The sequence below is a fragment of the Ursus arctos genome, unplaced genomic scaffold (assembly GCF_023065955.2).
Source record: "Ursus arctos isolate Adak ecotype North America unplaced genomic scaffold, UrsArc2.0 scaffold_13, whole genome shotgun sequence".
NCBI lineage: Eukaryota > Metazoa > Chordata > Mammalia > Carnivora > Ursidae > Ursus > Ursus arctos.
In genome coordinates, this window is record NW_026622797.1 from 33168297 (window position 1) to 33190459 (window position 22163).

The 22163-nt window shown below is 35.9% G+C and overlaps 1 protein-coding gene across 2 annotated transcripts in view; it reads right to left on the reverse strand.

Annotated features, from left to right (window-relative positions):
- The window catches only part of LAMA2 (laminin subunit alpha 2), a 603226-nt gene that overhangs the window by 153666 nt on the left and 427397 nt on the right, over positions 1-22163 (reverse strand). For both annotated transcript variants that reach the window (XM_057311058.1, XM_057311057.1), the window contains exons 32-33: positions 17961-18047; positions 14268-14461 (exon numbers count right to left, since the gene is read on the reverse strand). In XM_057311058.1, the coding sequence (XP_057167041.1) occupies positions 14268-14461; positions 17961-18047 (281 nt within the window). The remainder of the gene's footprint in view (positions 1-14267; positions 14462-17960; positions 18048-22163) is intronic.

The following is a 22163-nucleotide window of genomic DNA, read 5'->3' on the forward strand; positions in this document are numbered from 1 at the left end:
TGATAATATATAAGGGCTGCTGCATTATTGTGATAAGATCCTTGCTGGCAACTGGATATTAAAAACAATAATCTTGACCATCTCTGCAGATCAGTGTCAAGGTAAGATAAAGCTTCAGATCTCAGCTTTCACCAAGTGGCTGAAAAGTGTGTATTTTACAGAATTAAGGTGCGCTATCACATTTAGCTAGGTTGCAGGTAAAAAACACACTTCATGATTGCTTTTGCAACACTGAAGCAAAACCTCATCTTAAATGTTATATTATAGAAAAATTGTGGTTATAAATAATAAAGCTTTTATATTTCTAATATCTCATAGGCGATGAATAAAATAGGAAGCATCAATTTGATATTTATAAAATCCTCTTTCAGGCACTCTTTATGGAATAACATCTTACCAACAGCTCCTAATTTTAATTTCTGTTTTCTCTAAGAGTAATATATTTTACTATGCCACTCAATCTATTTTAAACATTACATAAGATTTTTTTGTGTTAACTACTGATCTGTAGAAAATAGGACATGAACAAATCCAAGTTTTGTGATTCACCATACAGAACTTTACTATTAAATAAAAAAATGTCTTTCTTACTCATTCTCAAATTTCAGAAAGGCAGGTTGTTGTTCTCATTTTATAAAATGATATGTAAATTGTGAATGAGGGTTGGAAAAGGAGGTTGGATTTGTATTAACCTAACATACTAAGGAGAAGTCTGTCCTGTTTTGGGAAGTCCAACAAAATATCTCTTCAGAACTCACCAACATTTGTAAGGGAAAAATACACTGTAGAATTGTCTATTAGAAAAAAAAATTAAAAAGGTCTAGAAAGAAATCTAAGCACCCGGCCAGTGTGTTTTTCACTTGCATGGAAGGTAGGACTCTACTTGACAATCCCTGATGAATAGAAATCTGTCATAACCCCCATATAACTATCATAATATTTTAAATCTTAGAGGAGAGTCTCAACAGTTGGTAGGGGGAAAAAGTATGTACCTATTAATATTATATGTATTTAAAATTTTTCATTTTTTAGCCCATTTAATCTTTATTCTTTATTGAGGTAATGTGGGCTTTAAGCCCAAGAAGTAAATGAATAAAGAGCGGAATTAATTAATGTTGAATACACTGGGAAAACCACGTCTGCTTTCAGTGTCTTGCACTGGCAGTCAGTGTAAAAGAAAGTAAGATTTGCAAGGCAGACCTAGGTTCAAATCATAGCTCTATTGAAAAGTCACTGTGAGCTTTGGAAAAGTAACTTAAATCACCTAATTCAGTTTTGTTATCACACAGTGGAGATAATAACGTATAGGGATGTTGTAATCATTTAAAAGCATATAAAGTGCTTAATATAGTGTCTGGCAAATGGCAAGCTCTCAATATAGGTGAACCTTTGAAGAATTACTATTATGATGAACCATGCGTGGTAAAAGGGGCTTTGGAGAATACCTAGAATCTGAAGATAGATGTATTGGTTAAGCATGCCCAGGCACTGACTCTGATTGGTGAGGTTGATAACTTTGGTGGGTTGAATTTGGCTCACTGGGAAAGACTCTGTTGTCTAAATATTACGTATTAAGGGCATATGTTATTTGCATAAATTCCTCATGACGGTAATGGAAATTCCATGTATAAAGGGCCGTGTCTAACAAAAAATCCACCATTTTGGATCCCATAAAATCCTAGCTCGTTCACTGGCAATTGTCCGTGGCAGCTACGAGTCTCTTAGGTGCTCCAGGGAAGCTCTTCCATGATTTCTACATTTGCTCTGTACTGCACAATCTCTACAGCACAATTTTATATCCTTTGTTATATAAATTATGTAACTAACTTTACAGGAGGTATATAGATTCTTTGCACCAGTATGCAGCTCTCTTGAGATAATGCAATGATCATGCCTAGGTCATTTGTTGTGTTTTTTTTCTATTTTTTTATAAACGTACAAATCCACAATGTAGGCCAAATTAAGTCATGTTTTCTAGAGAATTAATCAAAGATAGAAAAATTAACTATATAATGCATGCTACTAACCTGAGTGCTAATTTATTTATTTATTTATTTATTTATTAAAGATTTATTTATTTATTTATTTGACAGAGAGACAGCCAGCGAGAGAGGGAACACAGCAGGGGAGTGGGAGAGGAAGAAGCAGGCTCCCAGCGGAGGAGCCTGATGTGGGGCTCGATCCCAGAATGCTGGGATCACGCCCTGAGCCGAAGGCAGACGCTTAACGACTGCGCTACCCAGGCGCCCCTAATTTATTACAGAATAAGACAAATGTCTTAATTTTTATAGTCACCATCTTAACAACCAGCACCAATTTCTCTCTTTTCCTCATCAACGTAACATGCGCTCTAAGCTCCGAAGAGATTTTTCTCAGAAGACACTTCTCTGACTACACATACATACGCTCTTACCCAAACCAGGCTACCTCATATACGCCCACTCACAGGCCTTATACAATTCTACTGCAGTCCCATGTGATAAAACAGGCTCTGCAGATCAAACAGGCCAGATGAATCATTCTTTGGTATCTTGCTCTCATTTAGCTTAAGGATATAAAAAGATACTAAAAAGAGATTTGAAGATAAGTCAGTTATGTCCTTATTTGTGTCTTGATTAATTATCTCATTTCAAAACTAGAAATAAAAACTGAGTCCTGGGAAAGGTCAATATAATAGAAATATGGCATGTTTTTCTGCAACAGGAGAAATTTTAAAATATGAGAAAAGAAGAAAAGCCTAAAGATATTCTATGCAAAATTTCTAACAGTTAACCTAATAAAGGGTAAAGAGTAAACATTAGTAGAAATGGAAATCTCTAATATTTAAGAGCAACATGAGGAAAATCTATACAGCATTTATAAAATGAAAATATTTCTTATAAATATCTTAAAAATATAAAAGAAATATTTATTTATAAAATGATTATAAACAGTTAAGAAAAAATGTCTACATATAGGGGCGCCTGGGTGGCACAGTGGTTAAGCGTCTGCCTTCGGCTCAGGGCGTGATCCCGGCATTCTGGGATCGAGCCCCACATCAGGCTCTTCCGCTATGAGCCTGCTTCTTCCTCTCCCACTCCCCCTGCTTGTGTTCCCTCTCTCGCGGGCTGTCTCTATCTCTGTTGAATAAATAAATAAAATCTTTAAAAAAAAATGTCTACATATAAAAAATCCCCATAACTTAACGCTTCTTTTGTACAAGAAAAATACACTATTGTTTAATCCTCCAGAAGAATATTAAAATTTGCTGGATATAGCAACTGAACTGAATATCATGTGTAGCAATGGGAAGTACATTTCTCTGTGGGACAAGAAAAATCCAAACGAACATTACAAGGCTAGAGTAACTCTGTAACTGAAGGACTGGCACTTTTGTTATCACCTGGGACCCTAGGAGGTTTAAATTCCACTGATGGGAAGGAGAAAAAAAAAGAGTTTTCTTATAAATTTATTTAAACGTATATGAAGTATTAATCACCAACAGAATAAGAACTTAGAGCCCCTGTTGTTGATGGGAAGAATAACAACTCCCTTTAAAATAAATGTTCAGAAAATAATACCATTAATTTATCTCTCACAGACTTTAAAGTGTTATTGCAATTTTTCTGTGATTAACATCAAATGTGGTATTTTACTTCAAGTTTACTTCTGGGTAATTAAGAAAATTGATGATTTAAAATTCAAGGACTGTTTTATTAGTGTTTATATTTGGAGCATCTATATATTATCTAGTTAAATATGTCAATGTTAATAATCTAACTTGAAAACAATATTAAAACTAATATGATTACATTAGAAATCCACTTCAATTATCATTAAAATATGTCATTATATTTGAAAACAGTGTATATGCATATAACCAATAACTGAACATGATAATGTACATATATATTATATATTATATTTAATCTTTCCCTCCCTTCAAACTTGATATTTATTTTTTTTTTTTTTTTTTTTTTTTTTTTTTTAAAGATTTTATTTATTCATTTGACAGAGATAGAGACAGCCAGCGAGAGAGGGAACACAAGCAGGGGGAGTGGGAGAGGAAGAAGCAGGCTCATAGCGGAGGAGCCTGATGTGGGACTCGATCCCAGATCGCCAGGATCACGCCCTGAGCCGAAGGCAGACGCTTAACTGCTGTGCCACCCAGGCGCCCCTTGATATTTATTTTTATTTTAAATGTGATACATTTTTATTAAAGAATACATTGAAAAAAATGATTTAAAAACCTATATTAGCAAACATACCCAGTTTTTACTTTTTCTGGCACATTTTAAAAGCCACCATTAATACATGGAGACTAAACAATATGCTACTAAACAATGAATTGATCAACCAAGAAATCAAAGGGGGGGAAAAATCACACATGGAGACACATAAAAATGAAAACACATGGTGCAAAATCCTTGGAATGCAGCAAAAGCAGTTCTAAGAGGGATGTTTGTAACAATACAGGCTTACCTCTGGAAACAAGAAAAATCTCAAATAAGCAACCTAACTTTATACTAAAAGAACTAAAAAAAGGAGAATAGAGGGAAGATGGAGGAAGAGTAGGGGACTGCATTTCATCTGGTCCTTTGAATGCAGGTATATATCTATCACATCATTCTCAACTCCTGTGAATTCAACCTGAGAGCTAAGAAAAGAATTGCTACAATTCTACAAACAGAAAAGTGACCACTCTTTCGCAAGCTACATGAACGCCTTCAGGGAACGAAAGCCACACAGGGCAACCCAAAGTAGCTTACACTGAGCCCACCCCCTGGCAAGGGCTGGTGCAACTCCACCTGGGCAAGACACCTAAGAATCAGTGCAACAGGCCCCTCCCCCAGAAGACAGGCAGGAACACTGGGTGAATACCAAATTTATGGATCACACAGAACTGAAAAACTTCTGCACTAGGGGAAAATAGTATATAGAATTTGAGGTCTTTTTCTCATGAGTCTTTAGTCTTTCAGTTTCAAATTTCCTTTTTCTTTTTTCTTGTTTTTCCTTTTCAACTAGTTTCTTATTTTGTCAATCCTTGTTTTTAAGTCTTTTTTAAATTTCCATTTTTACATTTACATTTTATAGATATATCCTTCATTTCTGGCTTCCTTTCACTGTATTCAATTTTATTTTTGTATATATATGTTTTTCTTTCTTTGCAATTTTGGAATTTAGTGTCTTCTAACAAACAGACCAAAAAACAACCAGGACAAAGTGGATCACCCTGTTTTGTTCACCTATGAGCTTATATTCTCTCCCCTCTCTTTTACTTCCTTTTCTTTTTTCGTTTCTGACCTCTTCAGATTCGTTTAGTGTGTATTTTGCTGGGGTTGTCGTTGATATTTTTTATTTTGTTCTCTCATTCATCTATTCTTCTCTGGACAAAATGACCAGAAAGAGAAATTCACACAAAAAAAGAAAGAACCAGAGGAAATACTCTGCCATAGATCTAATCAATATGGATATAAGTAAAATGTCAGACCTAGAATTCAGAATAACAATTATAAAGTTATTATGGGCTTGAAAAAAGCATAAAAGACAATAGAGAACCTCTTAGTGAAGAAATAAAATCTAATCAGGCTGAAATTAAAAAGGCTTTAACTGAGATCCAGTCTAAAATGGATGCTTTAACAGCTAGACTAAATGAGGCAGAAGACATAGAAGACAAAATGATGGAATAGAAGGAAGCTGAGGAAAAGAAAGAAAAACAACTAATGGGCCATGAAGGGAGGCTTCAAGAAATCAGTGATACTGTAAAGCAAAACAATATTAGAATTATTGGGGTTCCAGAGGAAGAAGAAAGAGAAAGAGAGGGACAGAAAGTATATATGACCAAATCATAGTTTAGAACTTCTCTTATGTGGGGAAGGAAACAGGCATTCAAGTCCAGGAGGTAGAGAGAACCCCTGACAAAATCAATAAAAATAGATCAACACCCTGACATATAATAGTGAAGCTGTCAAAATTCAGAGATAAAGAGAAAATCCTGAAAGCAGCTCAAGACAAGAGGTCCTTAATGTAAAGGGTAGGAACATTAGACTGATAGCAGACCTATCCACAGAGAACTGGCAGGCCAGAAAAGCCTGGCATGATATATTCAGGGTACTAAATGAGAAAAACATGTAGCCAATAATACTTTATCCAGCAAGGCTGTCATTCAGAATGGAAGGCGAGACAAAGAGCTTCCAGGACAAATAGAAACTAAAAGAATTTGTGATCACTAAACCAGCCCTGCAGGAATATTAAAGGGGATCCTGTAAGCAAAGAGAGAGCCCAAAAGTAAGACAGACCAGAAAGAAACAGAGACAATATACAGAAACAGGGACTTTATAGGTAATACAATGGCACTAAATTCATATCTTTCAATAGTCACTCTGAATGTAAATGGACTAAATGCTCCAATCAAAAGACATAGGGTATCAGATTCGATAAAAAGCAAGACCCATCCATAAACTGTCTACAGAGAGACTCATTTTAGACCCAAAGACACCTCCAGATTGAAAGTGAGGGGGTGAGGAACCATTTATTATCCTAATGGACATCAAAACAAAGGGGATAGCAATCCTTATTTCAGACAAATTAGATTTTAAACCAAAGACTGTAGTAAGGGATGAAGAGAGACACTATATCATAATTAAAGGGTCAATCCAACAAGAAGATCTAACAATTGTAAATATTTATGCTCCTGACTTGGGAGCAGCCAATTAAATAAACTAATTAATAAAAAATTTAAAGAAACACATTGATACAATAATAGTAGGGGACTTTAACACCCCACTCACAGCAATGGACAGATCATCTAAGCAGAAGATCAACAAGGAAACAAGGGCTTTGAATGACACGCTGGACCAGATAGACTTCACAGATATGTTCAGAGCATTCCATCCTAAAGCAACTGACTACACATTTTTCTCAAGTGCACATAGAACATTCTCCAGAATAGATCACATACCGGGTCATAAATCCAGTCTCGACTGGTACCAAAAGATTGGGATCATTCCCTGAATATTTTCAGACCATAGTGCTTTTTTTTTTTTTAAAGATTTTATTTATTTATTTGACAGAGAGAGAGAGATACAGCCAGTAAGAGAGGGAACACAAGCAGGGGGAGTAGGAGAGGAAGAAACAGGCCTCCCACGGAAGAGCCCGACGTGGGGCTCGATCCCAGAACTCCGAGATCATGCCCTAAGCCGAAGGCAGATGCCCAATGACTGAGCCACCCAGGCACCCCTCAGACCATAGTGCTTTAAAACTTGAACTCAATCACAAGAGGAAATTTGGAATGAACTCAAATATTTGGAGGTTAAAGAGCATCCTACTAAAAAATGAATGGGTCAACCAGGAAATTAAAGAATTTTAAAAAATCAAGGAAACAAATGAAAATGAAAACACAACTGTTCAAAACCATTGGGATGCAGCAAAGGCAGTCCCAAGACAGAAGTACAGAGCAACACAAGCCATTCACATAGAAAAGTCCCAAATACACAAGCTAACCTTACACCTAAAGGAACTTAAGAAAGAACAGCAAATAAAGCCTAAACCAAGCAGGAGAAGAGAATTAATCAAGATTAGAGCAGAAATCAATGAAACAGAAACCAAAAGAACAGTAGAACAGATCAATGAAAGTAGGAGCTGGTTCTTTGAAATAATTAATAAGATCAATAAACCCCTAGCCGGACTTATCAAAAAGAAAAGAGAAAGGTCTCAAATAAATAAAATCACGAATGAAAGAGGAGAGATCACACCAACACTAAGAAATATAAACAATTTTAAGAACGTATTATGAGCAAATATATGCCAACAAATTAGGTAATCTGGAAGAAATGGATGCATTCCTAGAAACTTATAAACTACCAAAACTGAAACAGGAAGGAATAGAAAACCTGGACAGATTCATAACCGGAAAGGAAATTGAAGCAGTAATCAAAAATCTCCTACCAAACAAGAGTCCAAGGCCAGATGCCTTCCCAGGGGAATTTTACCAAACATTTAAAGACTTAATACCTATTCTTCTGAAGCTGTTTCAAAAAATAGAAATGGAAGGAAAGCTTCCAAACTCGTTATATGAAGCCAGCATTACCTTGATCCCAAAACCAGACAAGGATCCCATCAGAAACGGGAATGATAGACCAATATCCCTGATGAACATGGATGCAAAAATTATCATCAAGATACTAGCCAATAGAATCCAATAGTACATTAAAAGGATTATTTACCACGACCAAGTGGGATTTATTCCTGGACTACAAGGGTGGTTCAATATTCACAAATCAATCAACATGATGCATCACATTAATAGAAGAAAGGACAAGACCATATGATCTTCTCAATAGATGCAGAAAAAGCATTTGACACAATACAACATACTTTTTTGATTAAAACTCTTCACAGTGTAGGGAAAGAAGGAACATACCTCAATGTCATAAAAGCCATATATGAAAAGTCCACAGCAAACATTATTCTCAATGGGAAAAAACTGAGAGCTTTTCCCCTAAGGTAAGGAACATGACAGGGATGCCCATAACACTTTTGTTCAACATAGTACCAGAAGTCCTAGCCTCAGCAATCAGACAAGAAAAAGAAAAGGCATGCAAATTGGCAAAGAGGAAGTCAAATTCTCACATTTTACAGATGACATGATACTTTATGTGGAAAACCCAAAAGACTCCACCCCCAAATTTCTAGCACTCATACAGGAATTCAGTGACATGGCAGGATATAAAAACAATGCACAGAAATCAGTTACATTTCTACATGCTAACAATGAGACAGAAGAAAGAGAAGTTAAGGAACCAATCCCATTTACAACTGCACCCAAAACGATAAGACCTAGAAATAAACGTAACCAAAGAGGTAAAAGCACAAAGAAATGGAAAAACATTCCACGCTCATAGATTGGAAGAAAAAATATTGTTAAAAAGTCTATGTTACCCAGAGAAATCTACACATTCAATGCAATCCCTATCAAAATACCATCAACCTTTTTCACAGAGCTGGCACAAATAATCCTAAAATTTGTATGGAACCAGAAAAGACCAGAAGCCAGAGAATGTTGAAAAAGAAAACCAAAGCTTGTGGCATCACAAAGCTGGTCTTGAAGCTCTATTACAAAGCTGTAATCATCAAGATGGTATGGTACTGGCACAAAAACAGACGCATAGATCAATGGAACAGAATAGAGAACCCAGAAATGGACCCATAACTATATGATCAACTAATCTTCGACAAAGAAGGAAAGAATATCCAATGGGGAAAGGACAGTCTCTTCAACAAATGGTGTTGGGAAAATTGGACAGACACATGTAGAAGAATGAAACTAGACCATTTTCTTATACCATATGCAAAGATAAACTCAAAATGGATCAAAGACCTAAACGTGAGTCTGGTATTCATCAAAATCCTGGAGGAGAACACAGGCAGCAATCTCTTCGACCTCAGCCACAGCAAGGTCTTCTTTTGGACCTTTTCTTCTTGCTGGACACATCTCCAAAGGCAAGGGAAACAAAAGCAAAAATGAACCATTGGGACTTCATCAAGATAAAACTTTTGTACAGTTGGGTGGCTCAGTCAGTTAAGCGTCTGCCTTCCTCTCAGGTCATGATCCCAGGGTGCTGGGATCAAGCCCCACATTGGGCTCTCTGCCCAGGAGGGTACCTGCTTCTCCCTCTCCCCCTGCTCCTGCTTGTGCTTTCTCTCTCCATAAAACAAAAGAAAACAAAACAAAACAAAACAAAAATAAATGAATCAATCAAGGAAGCAAGCTTCTGCACAGCAAAGGAAACAGTCAACAAAACTAAAAAGCAATGGGAGAAGATATTTACAAATGATATATCAGATAATGGGCTAGTATCCAGGATCTATAAATAACAATACCCGAAAAACAAATAATCCAGTGAAGAAATGGGCAGACGACATGAACAGACATTTCTCCAAAGAAGACATACAAATGGACAACAGACACATGAAAAAATGCTCCACCTCACTTGGCATCAGGAAAATACAAATTAAAATGACAATGAGTTATCACCTCATATCAGTCAGAATGGCTAAAATTAACAAGTTAGGAAATAACAAATGTTGGTGAGGATGTGGAGAAAGGCGAACCCTCTTACACTGTTGGTGGGAATGCAAGCTGGTATAGCCACTCTGGAAAGTGGTATGGAGGTTCCTCAAGAAGTTACAAATAGAGCTACCCTAAACTCAGCGATTGCACTACTAAGTATTTACCCCAAAGTTACAAATGTAGTGATCCGAAGGGGCACCTGCACCCCAATGTTCATAGCAGCAATGTCCACACTAGCCAAAGTGTAGAAAGAGCTGAGATGTCCATCGACAGCTGAATGGATAAGGAAGATGTGGTGTGTGTATGTGTGTGTGTGTGTGTGTGTGTGTGTGTTTACACATATACACACACACACATATACATATATATACATATATGATGGAATATTAGACATCAGAAAGGATGAATACTTACCATTTACATCAACATGGATAGAACTGGAGGGTATTATGGTGAATGAAATAACTCAATCAGAGTAAGAAAATTACCATGTGGTTTCACTCATATGTGGAATATAAGAAACAGCACGAAGGATCATAGGGGAAGGGGGGGGAAACAGAAGTGGGAGAAAAACCATGAGAGACTCTTAACTATAGGAAACAGAGGGTTGATGGAGGGGAGGAGTAGGGGGATGGGGTAAATGGGTGATAGGCATTAAAGAGGGCACATGATGTAATGAGCACTGGGTGTTACACGCAGCTGATGAATTACTGAACTCTATATCTGGAACTAATGCTGTACTATATATTGGCTAATTAAATTTAAATTAAAAATAAAGAAAAATGTACATAGAGTAATAAAGGAAATGTTACAAAAGATTTAAAAAAGGAACTATAAAAAGAAGAAAAAACAAAGTCCAAAGTTAATAGAAAAAAGGAAATAATAAGGATTAGAACAGAAATAAATTAAGTAGAGGCTAAAACAAACAAAAACCATAGAAATGATCAATGAAATCAGGAGCTGCTTCTTTGAAAAGATAAACAAAACTGATAAACCTTTATCTAGATTCATCAAGGAAAAAAGAGGACTCAAATAAATAAAATCAGAAATGAAGGAGGAGAAACAACAACCGACTGTAGAGAAATACAAAGAATTATAAGAGATTATGAAAAAGTATATGTAAACAAACTGGACAACCTAGAAGAAATGGATAAATTCTTAGAAACATTTAACCTTCCAAAACTAAATCAGGAGGAAATAGAAAATCCTAGCCATGGCAATCAGATAAGAAGAAAACAAAAGGCAATCATTAGTAAGAAGGAAGTAAAATTGTCACTATTCACTGATGGCATGACACTATACATAGAAAACCCTAAAGACTCCACCAAAAAATTGTTAGAACTGATAAATGAACTCAGTAAAGTTGCAGGGTACAAAATTAATATATAGAAATCTGTTGCATTTCTATGCACTAATAATGAAGTAGAAGAAGGAGAAATTAAGAAAACCATCTCATTTACAATTGTACCAAAAATAGTAAAATGCTTGGGAATAAACCTAAGGAGGTGAAAGACCTGTACTCTAAAAACTATAAAACACTGATGAAAGAAATTTAAGATGACACAAAAAAACACCCCATATTCATGGATTGGAAGAATTAATACTGTTAAAATATCTGTACTACCCAAAACAATCTACAGATTTGATGCAATCTCTATCAAAATGCCAATAGCATTTTTCACAGAAATAGAACAAATACTAAAGTTTTCATGGAACCACAAACGACTTCAAATAGCCCAAGCAATCTTGAGAAGGAAGAACAAAGAGGTATCACAATCCCAGATTTCAAGATATACCACAAAGCTGTAGAAATCAAAATAGTATTGTCTGGCACAAAAATAGACGCATCAATCAATGGAACAGAATAAAGAGCCCAGAAGAAAATCCCAGGTTTATATGGTGAATTAATCAACAACAAAGGAGGCAAGACTATCAGTGGGGAAAAGACAGTATCTTCAACAAACGGTGTTGGTAAAACTGGACAGCTTTTAGAATAAAAGCAAGAGAATAAAACTGGACCACTTTCTTAGACCATACACAAAAATAAACTAAAAACGATTAAAGACCTACATATGAGACCTCAAACCATAAAAATCCTTGAGGAAAACATAAACAGTATTTCTTTGACATTGGCCTCAGCAACATTTTATTAGATATGTCTTCTCAGGCAAGGGAAACAAAAGCAAAAATAAACTGTTGGGATCACACCAAAATAAAAAGCTTTTGCACAGCAAAGGAAACCACCAACAAAACTAAAAGGCAGCCTACTGACTGGGGGAAGATATTTGCAAGTGATATATCTGATAAGGAGCTATTACCCAAAATATACCAAAAACTTCTATAACTCAACACCAAAAAACCCAAATAATTTAATTAAAAAATGGACAGAAGAAATGAATAGACATTTTCCCAATGAAGATCTACAGATGGCCAACAGACACATGAAAAGATGCTCAACATCACTGATCGTTAGGGAAATGCAAATCAAAACCATGATGAGATATCGATCACCTTAGACCTGTCAGAATGGCTAGAATCACAAAGACAAGAAATAACAAGTGTTGGCGAGGATGTGGAGATAAAGGAATTGTTCACTGCTGGTGGGAATGTAAATTGGTGTAACTGCTGTGGTAAATAGTATGGAGTCTCCTCAAAAAATTAAAAGTAGAGATACCATATGATCCAGTAATTCCACCACTGGGTATTTAGCCAAAAAAAATGCAAATACTAATTCAAAAAGATATATGCTCCACTATATTTATTGCATTATTTACAACTGCCAAGATATGGAAGTAAGCCAAATGTCCATTGATAGATGAATGTGTAAAGAAGGTGTGGTGTGTATACATGGTGGAATACTACTCAGCCATAAAGAATGAAATCTTGCCATTTGCAACAACAGGGATGGACCTAGAGGGTATTGTGTTAACTGAAATACATCAGACAAAGACAAATACCATATGATTTCACTTATAAGTGGAATCTAAAAAACAAACAAATGAAAAACCAGACTCTTAAATATGGAAAATAAACTAATAATTACCAGAAAGGAGGTGGTGGGGGGATATGTGAAATAGGTTAAGAGGCACAAATTTCTAGTTATAAAATAAATAAGTCATGGGTACGGAAAGTACAGCACTGGGAATATAGTCGCTTGGTAACAGATGGTGACTATACTTATTGTGACCACTGAGAAATGTACGGAATTGTTGCATCACTATGTTGTACACCTGAAACTAATATAACTTTGTATGTTAATTATACTTCAAATACATCTATATGTACATGCTAGCCAGCCTTAGCTTTTGAGGTAACTCTTACAAAACTGGAGCACAAACAAAAATTCTAATTAAAATGCTATTAAGATTTACACACACACGCAAGATGTTAAAACCAGAAATATCGGCATGCATAAAATAGGCAAGTATTGAAATAAAAGCTACTCAAATATTTTATATTTCTATTTTTTAAAAAAAGAATTAAGACTGCTAATGTAAATTCCCTCAAGGCAAAGAAGAACGTAACGGTCCCTCCTAAATTTATAAATAACGTAATTTTTTATTAGAATTTATATAATCTAATTATATTTAACTACTGATATTCAACATACTTTCGACATGGCATGTGGCAGTACTGAATCCAGCAGCAGCAAAAAAAAAAAAAAAGCAAAAAGCGAACTGCTTTCCATTTATTACACCTGTGAGTAAAAATACTTGAGTTCACTGTCACTGCTTTCAAGATGTGCAGTTCAAGAGAAAGTTATGAAGCAGCATGCCCATGGATTCCCCTACAAGCTAGGAAAGAAAAGTCCGTTGTAATTCAAGGCCTAAAGTGTCCAGCCGATTACAGATTCAGGAGGATTCTGAAAAATTGAATGAACCCAGGTCTTTAATCTGTCACAAAGCCTATGCCAACTCTGTGTAATACTGCAAACTCTGCGATGCACAAAATAAAATAAAACATGCCCCCAGGAGCTTGGTTGTAGGTCCTCTGCGCACTGACTAAAGCACGCCGAGGATTTTCTCAGCTGTTCTGGGCTCAGCGGGATAGAGACAAAAGCAGCAGGCAAACGGCACAAGGTAGACAGACAGTGTCAGGAAGAATGACGAGTAGCATTAGCTATTGCCGAAAAAGGAAAAAGTCTGTCATTCTCACTGGAAACGAGACAGAAGTGGAACGAGGCCCCCAGAACGAATGGCGAAGTTAGTGTACGTACACACACACTCCATGCCCTCGCGTGCATGCCAGTGCTCGCAGCCGTCACACTTCTGCCCTGTGGCTCCGGGGCGGCACGTGCAGAGTCCTGTGATGGAGTCACAGGGGACAGGCAGCGAGCCATGCGGGTCACACTCACATTCTTGGCAGGAACCTCCAGGGCTGCTGGGGCTGCCAGTATAGCCAGGGGCACACCTGGATTTAAACAGTGAAAAAGTAGAAGAGATTAATAATAAGTCACGTCTCTAAATTGTTCCGTGTGTGGTGTACCAGATGGAACAAAACTGAAACCAAGAGTCAGTAGATCAGGATCCAGGAAACTCTTCCTATAAAGAACCAGCCAGTACCTATTTTAGGCTTTTTCAGATCAAAATGCAGAATCAAAATCATTTAGTGAGAGAGAAGTTCATTTGCAAACATTGTTTTGGTTGATGGAATTCAAAACATCATCATCACCATCATCGTAATTGAGTACAAATTATTTCGTAATAATCTATTAATGTAAAATCAATCTACTAATGAGAAGAAGGAAGTTCTTGTTAAGGTATCAAATTTACTTAACTAGGGCTCAAATTTAGTGCTTTTTATCATCACACTGATTGTAAATATTTACCTGTAACAACCATTCTTAGCTTACGGTGCCATACAGAATCAGGCAATGGGCTAAATTTTGTGGGCCAGTTTGCCCACCACTGCTCTAGATCGTGAACATTGTTTTGAAGTCTTCTTTTTTAAAATTAGAAATAAATAAAATTATATATTGACACATGGGCTTTCCTAAACTCATGCATTTTAAAGATCAAAATGACCAAATAATTCAACCCACTAATTTTGCTAATGAGCAAGAAGTAAGTGAAGTGGCAATAAACTACTAGATTTTGTATTTAATTGTACTGGTCTTTCTATTACGTCTTCCTCAGATGGATTTTCCTTTATAAATCCAAGGAAGTGGATTAATGTTATGCAAATAAAATATATAACATTAAGTTAAAATATTAGAAAGAAATTCCAACTGGATGAATCCCAAATGAAATCAATTCATTGACTCTTCCACTCATTCACACATCCATTCACCTAAGAATAAGCCTCTGTGGATTATGTTATTGGAAGTCTGGTAACAATAAGATGCTAGCAGGACCATATGCTGTGGGTTACCAGGATGGTCCCAAATTATCTGTTGTCCTGGTTTAATTATTAAAACACTTCCTATGTCTCCTTAGAGTATCCCAGTCTGTACAATAAATTATATATATGGTCAGCTAACTATAATCAATACCCATAATTTTTGATCCAGAGACAAGCATGGGAGGAAGTTGAGAGACAGAAGGAAGTTGAAGCCAAAAATTACAAACATTAGGCAGATAATCCTGAACTACCTTTCGTGGCCTAGGATTGTGGAAATTTGCACAGCTAATTGTGAAAGTTAATTTATCTTGTGCTGGTTAGAAAAGGCAAAGCAAAAAAAAAAAAAGTTATCCATAACTAGGCTTTTATACATTTGTGGTTTTAATTATTTCCAATGTAAGATTATAAATGCTCAATGAAAGTACCATTTAAATATGTCCGCTTAAATTATTTCTTAACATTCACAGGTGAAAGAATTCTATTCTAAGCAGGCTGAGATTGATCAAATGCTCAAAGAGTTAATTACAAAAGTAACAAAGATAAAACATAGGAAGGGGTTTCCTATGTTACAGGGACAATCAAAACATGTAAGCAATTTTAGACCTGAGCCGATGAACTTAGGCAGGTCACAAGGTGTTTTAAATGATTTAAGGAGCTCTCAGAAGTGGAACAAATTTATTTGGAAAGTTACAATAAAAACTTAACCAAGACCTTTGGTTTAATTTAGCTGAATAAAAGCAATTTTTCAGGGAAATATAACTTGATCATTTATATGTGAGAGATGATGAATGGAAAGCTGTAACAACATTTGAGAACCGTGAAAACAATTCAAGCCATTCACATTTGACAGTATATGCCCCTGTTCATCTATATGCTATATGAACTGTCAACTCCTATTGATTAAACATTAATGGATATGAAAAAAAACAAATTTTCTATAATCACTCTGCCTTAAGACAGTAATTGTCATTTTAGTGCACCCTTCCAGTCTTTCTATATACATGCTTTCATAGATACTGGGAACTCCAATTTATAAATGTGGTATACTACTAAACATTTTTTTCATAAATTACTTCAGATAATACCCTTGGTGTCCAGGGATGCTTTTAGTCTTCATCTTACCGGTATTTACAAGGGCATGAAATGAATATTAGCCTAACCATGAATACCAAAGCACATAAAAATATATATACAAATATAAATATATATGTATGTTCAAATGTTGTATATATTGCCAAAACAAATGGAAATATTTTTGGGTTTTTGCATTGCTTTGAATTATTTAATTGCTATTAATTTCTGTTGGCACAGAGAGTGTGGATGTACTGCTATATACATTCAAGTATTAGATATTCTGTTTAGAGTTACCACATGCAGAATTATTTGGAAATATCATTTGCAAACCCGTAGAAACGTCATCGGAATTAACAAACTTTAAGTTCATTATTTAGTTATCTACTTACTTCCATTATTAACACAACCATTGCTGGTTATATCAAAAGGAGACTTTTAAATGGTTAATGATAAAATTAATTAATATTGGTTTATATTTGCAAAGAGATTGATAATTTAAGGAAGTGCCCCCTAGAAGAACCCAGCAAAGGGGTGGGGAAAGAATGGCATGGAAAAGAAAAAAATCCAAGCAATGGTACGATTTCAGGTGATGTCCAGGTCTTAGTCTGATTCCATGGAAAACTCTGGAACGAGCATAAGCATAAGCGTTCAGACTTTGTACTCCCACAGTAGTCAGTCACTGGCTATGGACCACTGGAGGAAGGGGGGTAAATTATCAGGCCTTCTTGCCCCTCCTATGGGAAAGAAGGCTTCCATGTAGGCACTTAGGCAGGGCACCAACAGTAATCTTCACAATGTTAGTGAAAAGTAGAACATCAGCTATTCTGATACTATAGGTTAAAAAAAGGGGGGGGTGGGAACACAAGCAGGGGGAATGGGAGAGGAAGAAGCAGGCTTCCAGCAGAGGAGCCTAAAGTGGGGCTTGATCCCAGAACACCGGGATCACGCCCTGAGCCGAAGGCAGACGCTTAACGACTGAGCCACCCAGGCGCCCCTGCTTGTGTTGTTCTAATTAAGAATGCTTGATACATTTATATTTTGAATTCTGTCGACATTTGGTGGCATAGTACCATAATGCTCAGAACAGTGACATGCACTATTAGCCAATATTTTCCAGTGGATTAAGATGAGAATTATGGGTAGTCAGCTTTTTATCATTGTTAACTACTGATAATATACAGACATATAGATATGTATCCACTAGATATACAGATAGATATAGACATATGTGTACACTAAGTATAGATATATAGATATGTGTACACTAAAACATAAATTAGATAACTGTGAAATAATTTGAAATCTTTGAGAAAGTCTAAATGTAAGATGGAAATAAACAACTGTCTTTGGAGAAAGTCTACAGATATAAAAATAAAAAATAGTGTGGAAAGCATATGAACTACTGGAGAAAAGGAAAATAAATTATGAGAATAATGAATACGTTTCTGTTGTCATCCTTTATTGTGTGATCTCTAGGTTTCATGACTGTACTTACCGTTCACAGTACTGGCCTGCGTATCCCCGTGGGCAGGCAGTGCAGCGGTAATCATCGAGGCCTTCCGTGACACAAGAAGGGCTAAAACTGAATTGGAAAGAAAAAAAAAAAAGATTGTAAAAAATCTTTTAACCTATTTTTTAAATATATTTAAGTAATTCTGCCCATTATCCAGATGATTGGAACTTATTTTGGGGGTAGTTGTAAATGACCTATTTTTAATTATTTTTCTAGTCAAGGGTAGGATATCACCACAAAATACTACCGATAATAGTCGACAAATAAATATGGTCGGTTTTTAATGAATTTGCAATGCCTCACACTGACTGTGCAAACATTTTGAAATTTTAATAATTATATGACAACCATAAAAATATTAAACATCCAGCAAGTGTCCTGTTTTTCATAAATTGAAAGAAAAATATGACTAGAATTCATGCACATTTGTCTGATAGCAGAATAAGTATTACTGCATATTTTTCAAGTAAAAAAAAAAAAAGGGTCCTAAAAGCTATATAATTTTTTTTCTGAAAACTTAGCCCGAATTGCCACTGGCACTTCAACACATGAAGTGTGAATAAATATTTCACTTAAAATAAGAGTGCCTTTTCTAATTTACATACAGATTTCAAACTAAATTTATTTTAAACACAAAGTAATGTGATTTAGTGTGAGGAAAGAAGGGAAAGCTCTGCACATGAAAAGGAATAAAATTTTCTGACAACTTTATGATCTTTCTATTAAGTAGGTCTTATATAACTTGCCCTGTTCTCACTACGGCACTGGTAGACCACAGCCAGTCAAGCTTTGCCAGGATTTCTGACCATCTTTATAAAAGAAACACTTAACAAGACTTGGAAACTAATCTGTACTAACATGTAATTTTAGGTTGTTACAAACTTCTTTCAAATGTAAATAGAGGATTCCCACTAGATAAAACTGCATGATGCACCGGAAACTTAGAAGGAAAAAAATAATATATTTGTTGCAAAATGGTAATGCTGTGAACACCATTTTTCTTTTTGTTGGTCTGCTAAAGAAGTTGCTGTTGAAAAAGATAAATTGTGTATAGACTAGGGCCACGACTCCTTCAGTCAGCTGCCATTACGACCCTATTTTAACTGTCCTCTAGTGCAATGAATCAATAGCACATGAATGAGTAATAAACTCTAACCTTTGCGAAATACGTGAACAAATTGATCTACTACTCACAAACTCATTAGCCAAAAAATTTATATTTTGCCTTCGCAAAATAGGTCCACAAATACATAATTGACATATTCTGGCAAGCCTTTAGCTCTCTCAGTTAAAGCTTGGTGCTGAGTGCATTTGTACACACACACACACTCATATATCACATTTTGAACTCATATATATATATATATATACACACACACAAGCTACATATAAATACATATACTATATATATACATATATACATATACATATATACATATATATATGTATATATATAGGCACTTGGAAACAAGTTTTTAGACATTTCAAGTGAAAATCTAGAGAGCCAACCTAATTAAATTATAATCCTTTACACTAATATATCTGTCTCAATTACTATGCAAGAATGTTAGTATTCTCCTTGAATAGTTGATATAAACTTTTTTAAATTATGATATTATGGTGTGTTGAACCTTTTCCTTAAATCACATATAAGGACTTAAGAAGGAGGGCATAGGGATCACAACTTCCTGAAGTTAGAGTTGATTCTTTCTGCTCACAACTCCTTCATCTACTCTCCATTCACATATTATCTGCAGGGCCACCCAGAAATCCTATGCTTTTCTCTTGGAGGCCATCTTAGACATTTACTTATGTCTGCTAATTCCAAATTTGCCCAAGAGAGTTTCTGAGATTTAGAGTCTGCTAGTCTGTGTTGTTCCTGTGGATACTACAGAGATGAAATGGCTTCCTGGATCCCCCATCCCCTTCTCCTTTTTATCCCAGTTCACTGGTTGCTTTGTTTCAGTCTCCTTTGCTGAATATACATCATGTCCTTGACCTCTTTATGTGCCCTACGGTTCAGTCTTCAGATTTCTCCTACCCTGTCTTGCCCTCTCCCCTAAATGAAATGATCTCATTCAGTCTTAAAATCTTTGCATCTACCCTAAAGAGCTAAAACTGAGTTTCCCCCTCCAAAACAATCCCACTGACCTTTCTATAATTTTCCCCATCTCCTCCATGGTCACTCTGTGCTTCCATTTGTTCGGCCATAAACTACAGACTCAACTTTGTCTCCCATCTCTCACATTCCACATACGCTACCTGAAACTGCTGCTCCTGTTGCCATCACTAACACCATCGCATTTCCCTGTTCCAAGCCACCTCTTGCCATTGGAAGACTGTTAGCAGTTCGGACATTTCAGTAGCCACTGGAGCTTCCCTGAGTCATATCTTGGGCATGATTCCCCTGACACCATTCACTCTGAGCCATCTGCTCTAGATCCATGCTCTCTGCCAACCATGGGCCAGTCTCCGGGATAGCATACTCGTTTTTTTCCTCTGGCGGACTACTCTTCCTCCAGGCAGTCACATGGCTTTCCCCATTACTTCATTCATCTCTGCACAAGCCTTTGTTTACAAAGATCTTCACTGAGGCCCTTGGCTAAAAGGGCACCCCAGCCACTTCCAATTCACTGAGGCTGCTCTATTTTCCCTGGTAGCACTTGCACTGTCTCATATGACATTATACATCTACCCCTGTTTTGCTCAGCTTTATCGAAGTACAACTGGCAGATAAAATTGTAATATAATTAAAGTGTGCATGTGATGATTTAATATACATATATGTACAAATTAATTAACACATCTATCACCCCCACATATACCTTTTTGGGGGGTGGTGAGAACACAGGTTCTATTTGCTTAGCAAATTTCAATTATACAAAAAAGTATTATCAACTACAGTTACCAAGTTATATATTGGATCCTAGATCTCATTCATCTTATAACTGGAAGTTTGTATCCTTTTACCAGCCTCTCTCAATTTCCCCTACTGCCCACTCCCTGGCAACCACCATTTCACACTCAGTTTCTATGAGTTCATATTTTTTTAAATTCCACACTTAAGTGAAACCACACAGTTTCTGTCTTTCTCTGTCTGGCAAAGATGGTGGGCATGTTTGGGAAAGAACAAGGGACTCCAACATGGCATCACTGTAGAAGGGAGGAGAAGGCATTGAAGGGGAAAGGTGGTCAGATTGCAGATGGTAGAGGGTTTCATCTACTCTGTTGAACAATATCTGACCTTTCCTTGAGTAGGTGGTGGAAAACCCTTGAGCCACACTGCATTGTCACGATGGTTGACAGTTTGCCATATTTGTCTTGGTAAGAAATATTGAAACACTAATGCGTGGAAGTTAGTAATCACTCACCACCCCTTACTCCTTGTTTTTCATTGGCTGCACAGATCGAAGCCACTGAAGAGAGGTATCTAGGCCTCCTCCAACTGTAGTTCAGAATTTATTTTTATATCTTGGGAAGGAGGGCCTCTCTTCTTTGCCCTGGCTGGTTTCTTTGCTTTGTATTTTAACTCTTCCCTTCTTACCACACACAGGTCTTTGCTTTGTTAATTAATGTGCCAAGTTTTAGGTGGTGATATGAGTGGGTCATGAAATCACTCTAGTAGGTCTGGACTAAAATCTCTTCTAATATATATATATTTTTTCTAATATATATAAAGTATATATGTATATATACACATATATAAATAATATGTATATATTATATAAAGTATATATATGTATATATACATATATATAAAGTATATATATGTATATATACATATATAAAGTATATATATATAAAGTATATATATAAAGTATATATATGAATATATGTGTATATATATTCATATATATATGTACTTATATTTTATATTATACACACAGAAGTTTTTCATGTACCAAGTTAGGATACAAAAAAAATGATTTCTTAAAATGGTTGCTGTTAAAAAAGTTTGAAAGCCACTGAACTAGCCACTTGGATTTGGTATTTTGATTCTTAGAGGGTCCTTTCCATAAAAATAAATTAAACGAATCACAGAAAACAAAAATTAAAACACACCGTTTTATTGATCCTGCTAACCAAACAAGGTAGCACTCTTTCTTTTTCCTTCTTGAAAATTACTAAAGCTATTAACTGACATCCTTGTAACATGTTTGTTTCCACGACTGACTGTCAAAACTC